The 18,074-nt window shown below is 35.6% G+C and overlaps 1 protein-coding gene across 9 annotated transcripts in view; it reads left to right on the forward strand.

Annotated features, from left to right (window-relative positions):
- Positions 1-18,074, forward strand: part of CDC27 (cell division cycle 27) — a 72,791-nt gene that overhangs the window by 34,701 nt on the left and 20,016 nt on the right. For 4 of the 9 annotated variants that reach the window (XM_059147700.1, XM_059147699.1, XM_059147698.1 and 1 more), the window contains exons 9-15: positions 902-1,035; positions 8,270-8,369; positions 9,351-9,558; positions 9,762-9,934; positions 13,088-13,240; positions 14,797-15,005; positions 17,157-17,274. In XM_059147700.1, coding sequence (XP_059003683.1) covers positions 902-1,035; positions 8,270-8,369; positions 9,351-9,558; positions 9,762-9,934; positions 13,088-13,240; positions 14,797-15,005; positions 17,157-17,274 — 1,095 coding nt within the window. The remainder of the gene's footprint in view (positions 1-901; positions 1,036-8,269; positions 8,370-9,350; positions 9,559-9,761; positions 9,935-13,087; positions 13,241-14,796; positions 15,006-17,156; positions 17,275-18,074) is intronic. The other 5 variants (XM_059147701.1, XM_059147696.1, XM_059147697.1 and 2 more) reach the window with 3 other exon arrangements.

Raw genomic sequence — 18,074 nt, forward strand, 5'->3', positions numbered from 1 at the left:
AAAATAATCGGGTAGATTTTAAAAATGTATTCCTCTGAACTACTATAGAATATCTTCTAAGTGTCAAAGAAGGGATGTTAAATCTTACTTATTATTATTGTTATATTAGATGATAAATCTGAGTTAGATTATAAATCTAAAGAGTAGTAGCTGTCTTAAAATTCTTGTAACACTTAGCCCCACCTGGAAAATGTGTAATAATGGCCTTTTTAGGAATTTTTAGGAAGTTTGAGCCTTTCCTTAAAAACTAAATTAAAGGGCGCCTGGGTGGCTCAGTGGGTTAAGCCACTGCCTTCGGCTCAGGTCATGATCTCGGGGTCCTGGGATCGAGTCCCACGTCAGGCTGTCTGCTCAGCGGGGAGCCTGCTTCCTTCTCTCTCTCTCTGCCTGCCTCTCAGTGTACTTGTGGTTTTTCTCTGTCAAATAAATAAATAAAATCTTTAAAAAAAAAAAAACTAAATTAAAAAATGGAAGGCTAGTATAAAGATAAAAATACTGAAGTTAAGCGGGCACCTGGGTGGCTCAGTTGGTTAAGTATCTGTCTTCAGCTCAGGTCATAAGCCCAGGGTCCTAGGATAGAGTCCCACATCAGGCTCCCTGCTTAGCAGGGGTCTGCACCTCCCTCACTCTCTCCCTCTGCCACTTCTCCAGCTTGTGCTCTCTCTCACTAACTGTCTCTCAAATAAATAAATCTTAAAAAAAAATACTGAAGTTAAAAGAATGAAATAGTTTGATGTTGATCCTAACATATTAATTAACATTAATAATAACAATAATTTGTGTTTACAGATTTACAGATAACAAGTATGTATTATGAAATCTTGCATTGAGAAAATGTAGATGAGAGCATCATGGTGTCTTTTTACCATTTTCAGTGCAATTTATAATTCACAAACCTTAGACTTTTTGTGTTTTACAGTCTGTTGCCAGAATCGGCCAAACTGGAACAAAGTCTGTCTTCTCACAGAGTGGAAATAGTCGAGAGGTAACCCCAATTCTTGTTGCACAAACACAAAGTTCTGGCCCGCAAACAAGGTATTTATTATGGTGTCATTATTTGATATTGTTGGCTTTTCTTGCTATAAAACATTTTATTCACTTTAGGCAGGTTTTTGCTCTCTCAAGAATTCTAGAATGACTATTGTAAATTTTAAATATGTCAAATTAGAAATTTCTAGGGGTGTCTGGCTGGCTCAGTCAGAAGAGCATGCGACTCTTGATCTTGGGGTTGTAATTTTGAGTCCCACACCTGGTATAGAGATTACTTAAATATAAAATATTGGAGGGGGGGGAAGGCATTTCAACTTAACTGAAAAACTAGTGTAATTTTTAGTTGAGTATTTTAATACAAATCAAGACAAAAGTAATCAAAATTTCTTTTTATTTTACTCTGATTCCCTCATGAATTTGTTTAAACTAGATGTTCTGAACACTTCTCCAAAATAATTTTCTTATTACATGACTTTCATTGGTCAAATACAGATAGGTTTCATTCTCCCCTTCCCCTATTATGCACTTCTATATACAGATCATAAAATTAATCTTCTGGCTAATCTTTAAATAATGAATCCACTGCCACACAGAAATGGTATTAAATAGGGTTTCTCTTTTCTGTTGCAGTATTCAAAAACAAACCATAGCTAATATTTTAGAAGAATGATACATGTACCAGAAGTTTTAAAATAGATATACATGTACATAAACCTTGACTATGTAAAAGGCCTCTATTTCTGAAATGCCAGGATGGCAAGTCTCAAAAGTGCCAGCTCACAGACACATGACAGGGATTGCCTGAGAAGGAGCCTGAGGCCTCCTGCAGAACAATATTATATAGGCTGAGTAAATGCTAATCCTAAAGAATACATAAACATAATTTACGGAATTATATATTTCACTTAAGCTAAACATTTATACTAACTAATAAACATCAACTATTGATGATTTTATGTGGGGTTTTGGGGTATTTTTTATTCCATTTTTATCTCCTTTATTGCCTATCTTAGTTTCCTACAGTTGCTGTAACAAAGTTCTTGCAAACTGGATGGCTTAAAACAACAGAAGTGTATTCATTCACAGTTGTAGAAGCTAGAACCCAAAGTCAGGGTGTTGACAGGGCCATTCTCCCTCTGAAGCCTCCAAGGGAAGACCCTTCCTTGTCTCTTCCAGCTTTTGGTAGTCCCAGGCATCTTTAGTGGATGGGAGCATGACTGAGTATGTGCCTCTGTCTTCACACGGCCATCCTCCCTGTGTGTCTCTATATCCAAATTTCCTTCTTACAAGGACATCAGTCATACTGAATTAGAACTCACCCTAATGACCTCTTCTTAACTTGATTACATCGACAAAGAGTCTGAATCCAAACAAGTCACATTCACAGGTACAGGAGGTTAGGGCTTCAGCATATTTTGGGGGGAAACACAGTTCAGCCTAACACTGCCTCATTAACAGTTACTCTGTTTTGTCTTTTTAGAGGCCATTTTAGTGTTTATAGTATATATTTTAACTTACCAAAGTCTATCTTCAAGTAATGTTGTACCACATCATATATAGTATAAAACCTTATAACAGTGTGCTTTATGCTCCTCTCCCTATCTTTATGCTATTGTGGCCAGAGATTTTACTCCTACATGTGTGTAAACCCCATTTACATTGTTATAGTTTTTCTCTTAAATAGTCGGTTATCTTCTAGGGAGATTTTTTTAAATAAGAAAAATCTATTTTGTATTTACCCACGTATTTACTATTTCCGGTGCTTTTTATTTCTTTCTATAGGTTCACATTTCAATTTGGTATCCTTTTCCTTCATCTTGAAAGACTTAAAATTTCTTATAGTCCAAGTCTGCTGGTAATGAATTTTTTCAGCTATTGTATGTCTGAAAGAGATTTTTATTTTACCTTTGTTTTTGTTTTTGAAAGATATTTTCACTAGATATAGAATTCTTGTTCATGGTTTTTTCTTTTAAGATGTTGTTCTACTGTCTTCTAGCTTGTTTTGTTTCTGACAAGAAGTTTGTCATTCTTATTTTTTGTTCCTCCATATGTAATGTATTTCTTTTCTGATGGTTTTACAATTTTCTTTTTATCTCTGATCTTAAGTCATTTGATCACGATATGCTATCATGTAGTTTTCCTCTTTCTTGACTTTCAAATTGATTTAGCTTCTTGGATCTGTAATTTTGTAGTTTTTATTAAATTTAGCTAATTTTTGTCCATTATTTCTTCAAGTATTTTTTTCAAATCATGTCCCCTCTCCCCTCCTGGGACACTGAGTATGTGTTTTTAGACTGTGAAGTTGCCCCTCACAGCTCAGTACTGTGTTCATTTTTGTTTCCAGTCTTTTTCCTCTGTTTCATTTTGGGTAGTGTTTATCGTTATGTCTTCAAGTTCATTAATCTTTTCTTCTGCAGTGTCTAATATGTTATTAACCCCAGCCAGGATATAGATTGACTTTTAATCTCAGATGCTCTATTTTTCATCTCCAGAAGTTTGATTTGGTTTTCTCCTTTAACATGCTCATTCTTTCTTCTACATTTTTGAGTGTATGGAATATATCTATAATTATTTTTATAATGATTTTTAATGATTTTGTCTGCTGTCTTACTGTGTTATTTCTGGGTTTGTTTTTTATTGATTTTTTTTTTTCTTTTCACTATAGGTTATATTTTCCTGCTTCTCTGTATGCCTAGTTCTTCTGTTGTTGTTTTTTTTTATGGCAGTTATTAGAAATTCTACATTGTTGAGTGCTGGACTATTTTATCTTCTTCTAAGTATTTCTGTTTTATTCTGGGAGGCAGTTACTTGTTAAGACTTTATTCCTGTTAGGTCTTGATTTTTAAGTTTTGTGGGTAGGACAAGAGTGGCCTGTAGTCTAGACTAATTTTGCCCGACTATTGAGGCAGTGTCCTTTGAGTACTCAATGACCTGATGAGTATGAGGTTTCTTCATTCTGGCTATTGAAAATCTGAGCTATTCCCAGTCCAGGGTGAGCCCCAAGAATTGTTCTGCCAGCTCCTTTCCAGTATTTTTTTCTCTAGATTCAGGTAGTTTTCCTCACTGTAATACTATAGTAAGTTCTGATACTAATTACCCAGACATAGCATAGACTCTTCAGGCTAAAATGATAGTCCCAGCAAGACTTAACAAATCTTGTTGATTTGGCAGCTACAATTTCAGGGTTTCCCTGGTCCACCTTCATTTCTGACCAACTACCTACAAATTTGAGGGTTCTTGCTATTTCCTGAGGTTTAATATGTTAGAACAATTCATAGAATCTAGGTAAGTTCTGTACTTAAAGTTTTATTATAAGGTATTCCAGTCAGGACCAGACCAGGACCCAAGGCAAAACCCCACAGGATGAGGTCTGGGAGGGTCCTGAACACAGAGCTTCTGTGTCTTTTCCCTTAGGTAGGACATGTCACCTCAACAGTGCATCAGTGTGTTTGCCAACCGGGAAGCACTACTGAGTTTTGGTAGTGAAAGTTTTTACTGGAGTTATATTACATAGGCATGATAGCTTGTGTCATTGGTCATGTGATTTAACTCATTCTCCAGCCACGCTCCCCTTCCTGGAGAAGGTCAGGCTGTTAACAGCCAGCTCAAAGCTTCAGCCTTCTAGTCACTGGTTGGTCTTTCTGGGAAGGCCAGCCCAGTATCCTGAAACTGTCTGGGGCCCCACCACAAGTCATTTCATTAGCATAACTCAGGTGTGGTCTCAGGGGCCCACCTTGAAGAACAAAGACACTCGTATCACTTGAGAAATTCTGAGCATTGGGGCACCTGGGTGCTCAGTCGTTAAGCATCTGCCTTCGGCTCAGGTCATGGTCCCAGGGTCCTGGGATGGAGCCCTGAGTCAGGCTCCCTGCTCTGTGGGGAGCCTGCTTCCCCCTCTCCCATTCCCCCTGTTTATGTTCCCTCTCTTGCTCTCTCTCTTTCTGTCATATAAGTAAATAAAATCTTTAAAAAGAGAGAAATTCTGAGCATTTAGAAGCTGCTTCTCAAGAATTCAGGACAAAGACCAGGTGAGTTTTTTTATTCTAACATGCTTAAACGGTTGCACTACTCAGTTTCAACTGCAGATTCTAGGAAAACTTCCAGCAGATCTTTGAAGCTCTCCCTCTTTGTAGCTACCCTTTCTAGTACTCTGACCTTCCTATTCTAGCTGCCTTCACTTCCTGGAAGTCTCAACCTTTTCTCAACACAGGAAGACCACTGACTTCTATTCCCCTTCCCTGCACTGTGTCCTCAGAATTCTCTTCAGGCATATGTGCTTTCTGTCCGATATCTGAAAAGCATTGTTTGTTTGTTTGTTTTCAGTGTTATTGGTTGTTAAAGACGGGGTAGTAAATGTGGTCCATTTTACTCCATTTACCATTGGCAGTGGAAGTCTGTTCTTTTTTTTAAAGATGATTAGAATAGCATAGTTCTCTTAGCTAAATTTCCCCCCAAAATTTTGTATGTCATTATTTTCTCTACATGTATTAACCTCTAAAAATCATTTTTATATTCTTTCCAAAGCATCTTCTTTATAACTAGCATTCATATTTTATTATGAAACCATAAAATATTATGTACAAAATTTCTTTAAATTTTTTTCAAGTTTTTTTTAATTTATTTGAGATTGAGAGAGAGTGAGAACAAGTATGAGCAGGGGGCAGAGGGAGAGGCATAAGCAGACTTCCTGCTGAGCAGGGAGTGGCCTCAGGGCTTGATCCCAGGACCCTGAGATCACCGCCTGAGCCGAAGGCAGACACTCAAATGACTGAACCACCCAGGCGCCCCTGCAAAACTTTTTTTTTTAACTGTTTTATATAATTGGCACATAATCACATAGGTAATAAGTGATAGAACTGATTTCAAACCTCAACAGTCTGATTCTAGAGCACATTCCTTTCATTCTCAAGTTGCTAGTTAAACAGATGTAAGTTATAAAGAAATTAGTACATTTCATGTGCTACAACCAATGTTTCAAACTCACTCAATATCCTGATTCATTTTCCTGATGCCTGTCAGACTTCGGACATTTTTTTCTTTTATTGGCCTTTGGAGCTACACAGAACCATAATGAAAATTATGATATAGGAAGACGTCATCTTCTTCATCCTCCTAGCTTCCAAATTATCTTACTATTATTTTCGCTTCTACCCCCACAAGATTGATGTTATACTTACGCAACTTTTTGTGGCTTTTAAGAAGTCTCAACATTTTTCTTAGGCTTGTCCTCCCTATAAACTGCTCCGTAGATGAAATTATTCCCTCCCACTTCCCAGACAAACTGTTTTCTATAATGAGGTAACATTATTGACAACATATAATTCACATTTATAACATAAATTACATCGTTCAAATAAAGGATATTGTACTTAAAAATGAATCAGCTTCTGGAAAAGGCAAAATTATGGAAACAATAAGAAAGGTCAGTAGTTGCCAGGGGTTGGAGGGGGAGGGATAAGTAGGCAAAGCACAGAGGATTAGGGCCATAAAAATATTCTTTGTGACACCACAATGGATACATGTCATTATATATATTCACACATACCTATAGAATGAATAAAACCCAACGGTAAACTCTGTCGTAAACTGTAGACTTTATAATACATCAGTGTAGGCTCATCACCTGTAACATGTCCCATTCTGGTAGGGCATGTTGATAAGGGGGGATGCTGCAGGGGAGGGGGGTTATATGGCACATCTCTCTGTACCTTACTCTCAATTTTGCTGTGACCCTAATCTTCTCTAAAAATAGAAATCCTAGGGGAACACCTGGGTGGCTCAGTTGGATAAGCGTCTGCCTTCAACTCAGGTCATGATCTCAGGGTCCTCGGGTCGAGTTCTGCATCAGACTCCTTACTTGGTGGGGAGCCTACCTCTCCCTCAGCCTGCCACTCCCCCTGCTTGTGCTCTCTCTCTCTCTGTCTTGCTCTTTCTCTCTCTCTGACAAATAAATAAATAAAATCTTTTTTAAAACAATTTAAAACAGAGGCACCTGGGTGGCTCAGTGGGTTGAGGCCTCTACCTTCGGCTCGGGTCATGATCTCAGGGTCCTGGGATCGGGCCCCGCGTTGGGCTCTCTGCTTAGTGGGGAGCCTGCTTCCTCCTCTCTCTCTCTCTGCCTGCTGCTCTGCCTACTTGTGATCTCTTGTCTGTCAAATAAATAAATAAAATCTTTAAAAAAAAATTTAATAAAAATTTAAAATAATAAGAGTAAAATCCTAATTTAAAAAAATATATATCAAGCCCCCTGGGTGGTGCAGTTAAGCATCTGACTCTTGGTTTCAGTTCAGGTCATGATCTCAGGGTTATGAGATCACGCTCTGTATAGGGCTCTGCACTCAATAAAGAGTTTGCTTAAGACGATCTCCTTCCGCCCCTCCCTCTGCCCTCTGTCTCTAAAATAAATCTTTTTAAAAAATATAAAAATTATAAATGAGTCTTTAAAAATGAATTGTAAAATAAAATTGATTCATCAGTCTAAGTGACCTCACTTGCTATAATCCCTATACTGAGATTCTGTCTTTTGAAAAGGTAAGAGCAGCCTGGGCTTTCTGTACTCACTGATCAGTGTCTTTTATTCTCAGAAGCCTTAGACTCAAATTTAGATAACTAGTGGGATTTCACATAAACTATAAACCATTTAGTCCATAGAGTTATCCTCTTTCAGGTAACTTGTGATTTTTAAGTTGGCTTACTTTCTAAAAATGGAATCCTTGTGTCTTAGGGTTTGCCTTTTAAAGTTAAAAACAAAAAAGTACGTAGGCAATCATTAGATTCCTTTGGCTTTAAACAGAATAAACCTTGATGTGGTTGTTTGAATTGATAAAGAAATAATAATTGTTCTAATGGTATTTATTTGCTGGCAAATATCCCACTTTTAAGCTATCCATGTCCAGCTGTCTTTTTTTTCTCTAACTTGCTATGGTTGCAAATGAGGGCTAGAGAGAATTAGTTTATAGATGTGTTTATCACTCTTTGATCCACAGTGTTTATGTGGATTGTTTTAAGTTCAAGTTAGCAATTTCAGATGGAGTGAAGCTCTGAGCTGTAATCTTTATTATTTTATGATAACACAGATAGCTTCTAAATTCTGAGTTTTCATAGAGAGATGACAGAGGACCAACCAAACTCATCAACTTTAGAGTACAAACATGATGAATGTGGGTTTTTTTTAATGTATCTCAATTGAAACAAAAGGTAATGGTCATAAGCTGGATTTTGTTTCTTTGGTTTTTTGTTTGTTTTTTGTTTTTGACATCTGCTTTTATCATTTTTTTAGTACAACACCTCAGGTATTGAGCCCCACTATCACATCTCCCCCAAACGCACTGCCTCGAAGAAGTTCACGACTTTTTACTAGTGACAGCTCTACAACCAAGGTAATTTAAAGATTTCCATATGTCACATTTACTTAATGCTTCCCTCTCCATCTCTAATAAGTAAATTCAGAGACTATTTTAATTTTTCTAATTTTTTTATTTTATAAAGCTTTCTATAACATTTATAAATTTACTTGGTTCTTTAATAAATATTATAAAACATTGTTCAAAAGACAAAATTATTGTGATGTGAAACAGATCAGTGGCTATTAGGAGTTAGAACTTGGAGGGGAAGCTACCACTACTAGAGCATAGCACAAAGGAATTTTTTTATGTAGTGGTCAGACAGTCCTATATCCTTATTGTGGCACGAATCATGCATGTGATAAAATTTCATAGAACTATCATATCAAAAAAAAAAGTATTTGTAAAAACTGATGAAATCCAAATAAGATACATCATTTAGTTGATAGTATTGAACCAATTCCAGTCTCCTGGATTTGATGGTGGCCTGTGGTTATGTCAGATATTCTCCCTAGGAAAATTAGGGGAAGGATATATGGAAATTTCCAGTGTGTTCTTTGCCCACTTCTTTGTGCAATTGGAGGACCTCATTATGCCTTTGGTAAATTTTCTTGGCTCCTTGACAAATGTTATGGTTAATCTTTAACTTTGATATGAACAAATCAATAATTTTATAACTTACTAGTTATAATGCTCTCAGACAATCAGGTAATATTGCATCCATTTACTTTCTCATTTTTAAATAATAAAGTTATATACTTTCAGAAAAGAGCAGCAAATCATACTGATACAGCTTACGCACTAATTCATTAATACAACTTATTTTCAGGATTGTTGCATTTAAAATTAAATGACTTTGAAAATTTTTGTTATACATTTTTTCTGAGAAAAATTTAGACCAGTCAATTTAATTTTTTTTTTTTTTAATATTTATTTTGTGACTAACACTTGAGAAAGGATTGGGAGGTCTTAAAATATATGAGTTTAACAAGTATGGAATTTTCCTCCTTTTTACAGGAGAATAGCAAAAAGTTAAAAATGAAGTTTCCACCTAAAATCCCAAACAGAAAAACTAAAAGTAAAACTAATAAAGGAGGAATAACTCAACCTAACATAAATGATAGCCTGGAAATTACAAAATTGGACTCTTCCATCATTTCAGAAGGGAAAATCTCCACAATCACACCTCAGATCCAGGCATTTAATCTACAGAAAGCAGCAGCAGGTTTGTTTTAAATGCTTAATATCTTCTTTGTGTTTTATTTTATTCACTTATTTAAGTAAGTTTTTTTAGTGTTCATTAAAGTACCTTCCATTTTTTTCTAGATAAATGTTGGAATTTTTAATTATTTTGTAATTAGCCTTTCTAGAAAACCAAACTGTTTTATTGTGTTTTTCTCCTTTGTTTACTATATTGTTTTCTCCTAGAAGGTTTGATGAGCCTTCTTCGTGAAATGGGGAAAGGCTATTTAGCTTTGTGTTCATACAACTGCAAAGAAGCTATAAATATCTTGAGCCACCTACCTTCTCACCACTACAATACTGGTTGGGTACTGTGCCAAATTGGAAGGGCCTATTTTGAACTTTCAGAGTACATGCAAGTAAGTATAGAAAACTGTTATACATGTTTTTTAGAGATAATTTAAATTTAATTAAAATGCCTGCTAGATCTTAAAGGCCAATATTTAGGGGCACCTGAGAAGCTTCATCAGTTAAACATCCAACTCTTGATCTCAGCTCAGGTCTTGATCTCAGGGTCATGAGTTCAAGTCCCACGTTGGGCTCCACACTGGATTTGCAGCTGCTTGAAATTAAAAAAAACAAAAACAAAAACAAAAACAAAAAGGTCAATATTTATTATGTAACCCTTTATATTTATTTTCTGAGCATTTTAATTTATAAATAGATAATTTTTTCTTGTGTTAAGGGTTGAATAATTTAAATTTGAGAAGATTGCTTGAGATAGATTTGTAGAGAATCCAATACCTATATTGTTTTTTGGTTTTTGGTTTTTTTAAAGATTTTATTTATTTTAGAACAAGAAAGCTCAAGTGTGGTGGTTGGGGGGTGGGGACAGAAGGAGAGGGAGAGAGAGAATCTAAAGCAGACTCAGTGCTGAGCTTGGAGCTCTACAAAGGGCTCAATCTCAAGATGCTGAGATCATGGGGCACCTGAGTGGCTCAGTCATTAAGTGTCTGCCTTCAGTTCTGGGTCACGATTCTGGGGTCCTAGGATCGAGCCTCACATCAGGCTCCCTGCTTGGCAGAAAGCCTGCTTCTCCCTCTCTTCTGCCCCTGCTTATGTTCCCTCTTTCACTGTCTTTCTGTCAAATAAATGAATAAAATCTTAAAAAAAAAAAAAAAAAAAAAGGCCCTGAGATCATGACCTGAGCCGAAATCAAGAGTTGGATGCTTAACCGACTAAGCCATCCAGGCACCAACATCCATATATTCCTATGTGAAATATTTGTACCCTACTCAGTTGGATCTGAAAATATATATTACCATGTAATAGGTGTTTATAATAATTTTTCTACTATATGCGAGTTTCCACTGGGATAAGTTTTTGGCATTTAGTATGTTTTATAAACTTCAAAAATGCTATGAAGAAAACTGTATATAATGGAGGACATAATGTCCTTCTCAAACCTTTTATCCTTTTAATTTTATTTACATTTGTTGCTTAAGTTATCTGTTTATACCAGAAAAGGAGACGATTATTAACACAAAGCCAAAGAAAATTCTAATTTCCAATTTAAATTTCCTACCCAGTTTACCTTCTGAGCATTTTTTCTCCCCAGCCATAAACTTTAAAAAATTATTTAAAAGTTCAAGAAATCTATATATCATAAAATTTCTCTAAATTATGAGGTTTATAACAAAGTTATGTTTTTTTCCCTGTTTACTTTCAGCTCCTCATTTATTCAGTGCATGTTATGTCTTAGATTCTCTTCTAGACTCTGTAACAGAGCTAGACAGATAATTGCTTGCCTTTATAGAGCTTGCATTCTAGTAAGAGAGATAGATTGTAAGCCAATACATGTATAAGGACAGATTGCAATAGGTCATAGGAAGAAAAAAATGAAGCATGGTAAGGGGATTACAGGACAATGATATATGGTGCTATTTACTAAAGTGTGCTCAGAGAAAAGAGGTGACTCCTTCATGAGCCATGCAAAGATCTGGGGGTGAAGTGTTCCTCTAGGTAGAGAATAAATAAAGAAGATACCAATTCATGTATTGTTGTATGGTAAAGAAGTGTTGGGGTTGCTCAGTCGTTAAGCGGCTGCCTTTGGCTCAGATTGTGATCCCGGGGTCCTGGAATCAAGCCCCGCATCGGGCTCCCTGCTTGGTGAGAAGCTTGCTTTCCCTCTCCCACTCTCCCTGCTTGTGTTCCCTCTCTTGCTGTGTCTCTCTCTGTCAAATAAATAAATAGATCTTTAAAAAAAAAAAGTGCTGCTGTAGACAGATCAGCCTTATTCATTGCTAGAAGTTCCATATTTGGATAATGAGCCTTTACTGATACATAGGCAAAAGCTGTGTTTGGCAAGCCCCTTTGAAAATTATTTCTAATTTATTATTTCACTAGTACTTTAAAATACATAATTTTTATTATTTACCTCTAATTATAGAGCAGCATCCCAGATATTTAACTAAACAGAAGCCTTTGTTTCAGCTTAATTTCATGAGTTTTTTTTCTTTTTGTCTATCCACAATCACTTTTCAGAGGAAACAATAGATCCTGAATAATTTGAAACCAAAAGATTTCCAAAAACTACATTTGCCTTCTAGTTCAGTCTGTCTTCTTACAACCAGTGCCTGTTAGAAAAACTTACCTGTAACTTTTAAGGGATTGCAGGGAAGTTACAAATCATTAAGCTAATCCTAGATAGTATATGGCCATTTCTTGGGAGTTCCTGGTTTTATAAATGCTGTTTCTGTATTTTCTGCCATCTTCATTTTATTAAGAACAATCCCAATATTTTTTTTTCCTAAACTAAACTTGACTTTTAGAATTCTGAACTTTTGAATGATAAACTAGGGAACTACTAATTGGTTTCATATAACCCAGAGCCTCAAACTTCAAGGTGAGAGAAACCGTTGTGGGAGCTGTGAGTGTGGGGAGGAAAAAAGTAGCTGAGGAGGGACCCTAAAGCCAGTTTAGTGCTGCAGAGGAAAAGGGAATCACTAGCCTGGAGCTACAGTCAGTCCCCCTGCAGGTATGACATTGGTGGGTCTGCTCAGTGCTCAACATGCCACAGCATTGGTGGCCAACTGAACCTGACTTCCCCTAAAGTTTTTAAACTCAACCTCTTAATAAAAGTCAGAGCACAAGTAGTTTTATGTTACAGAAATCATTCTTCTCTCACTTTTCCTGCGATTGTTATTCTATAAAGCCATTATTAAAACTTGAAAATGTGTTTTTTGAGAATAAAATAATTGACTTGTCCTTTATGAGTTATAACTTTGTATAGATTTCTCCTCTGTCATTTTGGTGGAAACGTAGGTTTTCTTTTCACAGTTAATGTATTTATCATGAGTTGTGTATACCTAGGTTAAGTGTGAGTATGATTACATCAATATTTGACCTATTGTGGAACATTATTCATTGCGACCCTGTGTTGTTACTAATTCACATAAACACTATAAAGCAAAGCAGCATTTAGTTCCTATGAGAATAGTGCCCAGTGTTCTCCCTGTATATATGTAAATTGTGTCAACTTATTTTCCCATTAACTAGTTTTTTTATTTTAGGCTGAAAGAATATTCTCAGAGGTTAGAAGGATTGAGAATTACAGAGTTGAAGGCATGGAGATCTACTCTACAACACTTTGGCATCTTCAAAAGGATGTTGCTCTTTCAGTTCTTTCAAAAGACTTAACCGACATGGATAAAAATTCACCAGAGGTATGATAACTGAAATTACTTCCCTTACGCAGTTGTCTTCCAATCACCCCGGCCTAGTGGGAATGAAGCAAATAATTCAAAGACCATTTAGCATCATCCACACTTACTTTTGCACCCTTCTGTACAGGCAGAGAGGGACTCAGAGAAGAGAAACTCCTAGAACATGTGCAGATTCATAAGCATATATTAAAATAAATTCAAGATTAATCAAGATTTGGCTATATTAAAACTGCTGTTGAGGCATCTGGGTGGTGTGGTCGGTTCAGCATCCAACTCTTGGTTTCAGATCAGGTTTGATCCCAAGGTCATGAGATCGAGCCCTGCGTCAGGCTCTGCACTCAGTGCAGAATCTGCCTGAGTTTCTCTCCCTCTCCTTCTGCCTCTACCCATGGCATGTGCATGCATGCATGCACTGTCTCTCTCTCACTGAAATAAAGAAATCTTCAAAAAAAAAAAATTGCTGTTGTCAGCAGCATTAGTGTTCATTAACCAGAAATAAATGTAAATTGGAAAAAATGCTAATTTTGAATTAAAATAGTGTTTTTTTATTGTCATTGTAAGAGATAGGCACAATTTATTTACATGCTCCAGTCCTATAAGAATTGTATTTCATTGCATCTCAAGAATAGTTAGGGTACTTTTATAACATACCTAATCTTAGAATTAAATTAAAAATAGTTAATTCTCACTATCCTTAGTAGTTATGATCAGTAGTTTCTGTAAACACTGAATTAACAAAGACTGGATCATTGCTCCTGGGGGAAATAGACACACACACACACACACACCTCTCACAGATTATAATCTTAAATCCTAAAAAGCAACACATTCTGGTAGATTTTATTATCTTTATTTTATATAAAAGAGAACACAAGGTTCAGAAGTGTTAAGGTGATTTGCCTGAGGCCACCCTATGACAGGTGCCAGGTTTAGGGTTCAGTCTCTGTCCTGCTGGCCTCAGAGCCAGAGCTTCTTGCCCTGCCCTGCCCTGCCCTGCCCCCTACACTCTATACTCTGGTCAGCTCTATATGAGAGATGAAAGAGGTATAGAATCGCCTTTCTTGACCTCAACTGAGAGTGTGCCTGGTGGACAATTCATATGTTGGGTGACCACTAAGGCACTCCCAAGTGTAGAGTCCAGTTTTACAAACCCTATAAATTTTTATGAGTAGACAAATTCACCAATATGAAATCATGAACAATGAGGATCAACTGTATCCATTAAAACTTTAGGGGGTGCCTGAGTGGCGTAGTCAGTTGAACAGCTAACTCTTGGTTTCAGCTCAGGTCCTGATCTCAGGGCTCCCCCTCCAGGCTCCAGGCTCAGTGCTAAGTCTGCTCCAGATTCCCTCTCCCTCTTCCTCTGCCCCTTCCTCATGTGCTCACGCTCCCTTTCTCTCTCAAATGAATTTTTTTTAAAAAGATAACTTCAGTTTTTGTTTTTCTGTTCTCATTGAGGTCTCAGTCTTGATTTTAGTCGTAAATTTGGTTTTGTTAGAAAAATTGAAACAAAATTTTAATTATATATTTGGTTTTTGTTTCCATCTTTTTTTAAGGCCTGGTGTGCTGCCGGAAACTGTTTCAGTTTGCAACGGGAACATGATATTGCAATTAAATTCTTCCAGAGAGCTATCCAGGTTGATCCAAATTATGCTTATGCCTATACTCTATTAGGGCATGAGTTTGTATTAACTGAAGAATTAGACAAAGCATTAGCTTGTTTTCGAAATGCTATCAGAGTCAATCCGCGACATTATAACGCGTGGTAAGTGCTAATGAAGTGCAAAGACTATGTCTTACTGATGGGACTGGTACTCAGGAAGTTTTCTTGTTAGACATCTCTTTATTGTCATGAGTCTGGTTACCAGTACTTCAGAATAGTATGTACTGGTTGATAAGTTGCAATCCCAGTTGTTTTTTTTATGTATGTATGTATGTTTTATTTATGTATGTATATATGTGAAATGTATACCTTTAACAAACTCTTAACTAATGATCAAATACTAGATCCTTTTCTCCTACCAAACTTTTGAAATAATTGATTTTGTTATTTGATTCATTTCTTTTTCTTAGAACACTGAAACAGTGATTCAGATAGAACATGGTTTGGAAAGTGGTGGGGACTAGTATAATCAACTATGGGCTGGTAGAAGATAAACATTGAGAACTGTCCACTAGTTGCTGCTCTTTACAGTGTTCTGGCTTATTAAATACTGGTCTAGTTCATTAGCTTTATTTAGAGCTCAGTGCTTCAGTTTATTAAGTAATGTCTCTATTGAGGAAGTTACCTGGCTCTTACATAGTTCACAAACGAAGAAGGCATTAAAAAGTTTATTCTTACTTCTGCCTCAACATTGTATCCACTGCTGACATTTTATTGTATTTTTCTTGACTGAATAGTTTTACCTATCAAGAAGTGTAATTCTGACATCATAACTCTGCCACAGTTTTTATGTTGGATATGGTGGGTTGTTTTTTTTTTAATCTTTTGAGGTAATCATTATAGCAGTTGAATTTTTATTCTGTCACTAAATCTGAATCACTATATTATTAAAACATATTTTTTGACCTGTGTATATACATTTTTTAATGAATTATATCTCATTTCTAAGTAGTTACATTATCTAAAAGATGGCCTGACAAGAAGTGCTAGCTAGCTTCTGCTGATATAGTGAACAGTCAAGCTTACTGATACTGCTGCCTTCTCTTCACATAAAGTACTCCGTAATATTTTAAGAACTCAGTTCTCAATAGGGACTTGTGTTTTTTAAATGTTTGGGTATGTCCTATAGTATAATAGTTGCATTCTTAAAAAAACCTTGCCATATCAAAAATTGTTGTAAAAATAATTACTTCAATTAGGAAAAACAAAAAGATTCAGATTGGCAGGCTTTTACAGGAAGAATTTAAATGTTGAGATATTTAGGTAACTTTAAGTACCTAATTAAACACTAAGTTAATTTATTTTATTATTCCAGCTCCGGTGTAAATAGTCTTTCTTTTGTTGTTCCACCATCGCCATTATTAGCACAGAACTTTTTATACCTTTTCTTCACCCCAAATATAAGAAGATATATTGTGCTTTCTTCTTACTCATTCATTTGGTGTTTATTCCCCCTTGTCATTACCTAGTTATAGCCAAGAGAGGTCTCCTTAATATAAATTAGTCACATTATGTTCATTTGATGTTTTGAAAATTCAGAAGAAATACCTGTATATTCAGTTAGTATGTTATTACATAGCCTTTAAAATTTATAATTTTTAAGTCCATAGGGAGTATGTTTTGATATAGTGAAGACAAGGGAAGCAGAACATGACACCATGCATATGTAATTATAATGATATATATGCATTTACACCAGTAATATGGAAATAGCATTGTTAAGAGTTTAGGGTTTAGAATCCTTATTAGTTGTATAACTTTGGGCATGTTATTTAACTTCTCTAAATTCATTTCCCTTGTTTGGAATGTAAGAGATAACAATATGTATCTCCTTGTTTCCTTCTAGGATTAAATGAGATAATTCACATAAAGAGTTTAGCAAAGTTATTGGCACACACATAATTAGCCACTCAGTGAAAATGAGCTGTTAAGTCTAGATTGTAATGATAGATTTAAGGATGTAGTTTCTTTTTTCCCCATTGTCAAAGTTCTATTTGATTGATTTGATTTATTGTTTTCACTTATAAAAGTGATTTGTCTAAAATGCTTTGATGAAAAAAGTTTCTAAAAAATAAAATGCTTTGATGATATTTTTTATCATGATTGATAGTTTTTTGCCTTCTCTGAGGCCACTAGTATTTCTCTTTAGTTTATTAAAATGCCAGATTCCATAACATACCCTTTTATTAGTTGAACTAAATTACCAGCCAAAAGTTCATATCCCTAAAATTATACTTTATTTTATACTTTCAGGTATGGTTTAGGAATGATTTATTACAAGCAAGAAAAATTCAGCCTTGCAGAAATGCATTTCCAGAAAGCACTTGATATCAACCCTCAAAGTTCAGTTTTACTTTGCCACATTGGAGTAGTAAGTAGTTTTCTAAATATTTTTCAGTGAATCTCCCTTTCAAAATGTGTTTGTTACTGACTTAATTGCTGTGGTGAAAATTAGGGCTTTTTGTCTGTTAATTTGTTTATATTCTAAGAAAAATACCATGGATTATTTTATAGCCAAAAATATCACGTTTTTCCTTGGCATAAAGAGAAATCACTGGAGTACCCTCATTCCTTGGGCAAGTCCATTTCTCTGAGCTTTCATTTTATAAATGACAAGTAATACCATCTTATCTAATAGGCCTGTTGTAAGACTCAGATGAGATACTTCATATTTCGAAAGCACTTTTTTTCATGTTAATATTTAGCTCCTAAATTGAGTAATTGTTATTTCAAGACAAATGCTTCCCAATGTTTTAGCTGCTGAGTGATATAGGTATGTCAAAAATTAATTAAGATTCTTTTTATTTTATTTTTTATTTAAATTTAATTAATTAACATATAGTGTATTATTAGCTTCAGAGGTAGAGTTTAGTGATTCATCAGTCTCATGATACCTAGTGCTCATTGTATCATATTCCCTCCTTAATGTACATCACCCAGTTACACCATCCCCTGAAACCCCTCCCCTCCAGCTACACTCAGTTTGTTCCCTATGGTTAAGAGTCTCTTTGGTTTGTCTCCCTCTGTGATTTCATCTTATTTTATTTTTTCCCTCCCTTCCCCTATGATACTCTGCTTTGTTTCTTAAATTCCACATATCATTGAGATCATATCTTTCTCTGATTAGTTTATTTCACTTAGCACAATACTCAAGTTCCATCCATGTCACTG

This window comes from Mustela lutreola, chromosome 15 (assembly GCF_030435805.1).
Source record: "Mustela lutreola isolate mMusLut2 chromosome 15, mMusLut2.pri, whole genome shotgun sequence".
Taxonomy (NCBI): Eukaryota; Metazoa; Chordata; class Mammalia; order Carnivora; family Mustelidae; genus Mustela; species Mustela lutreola.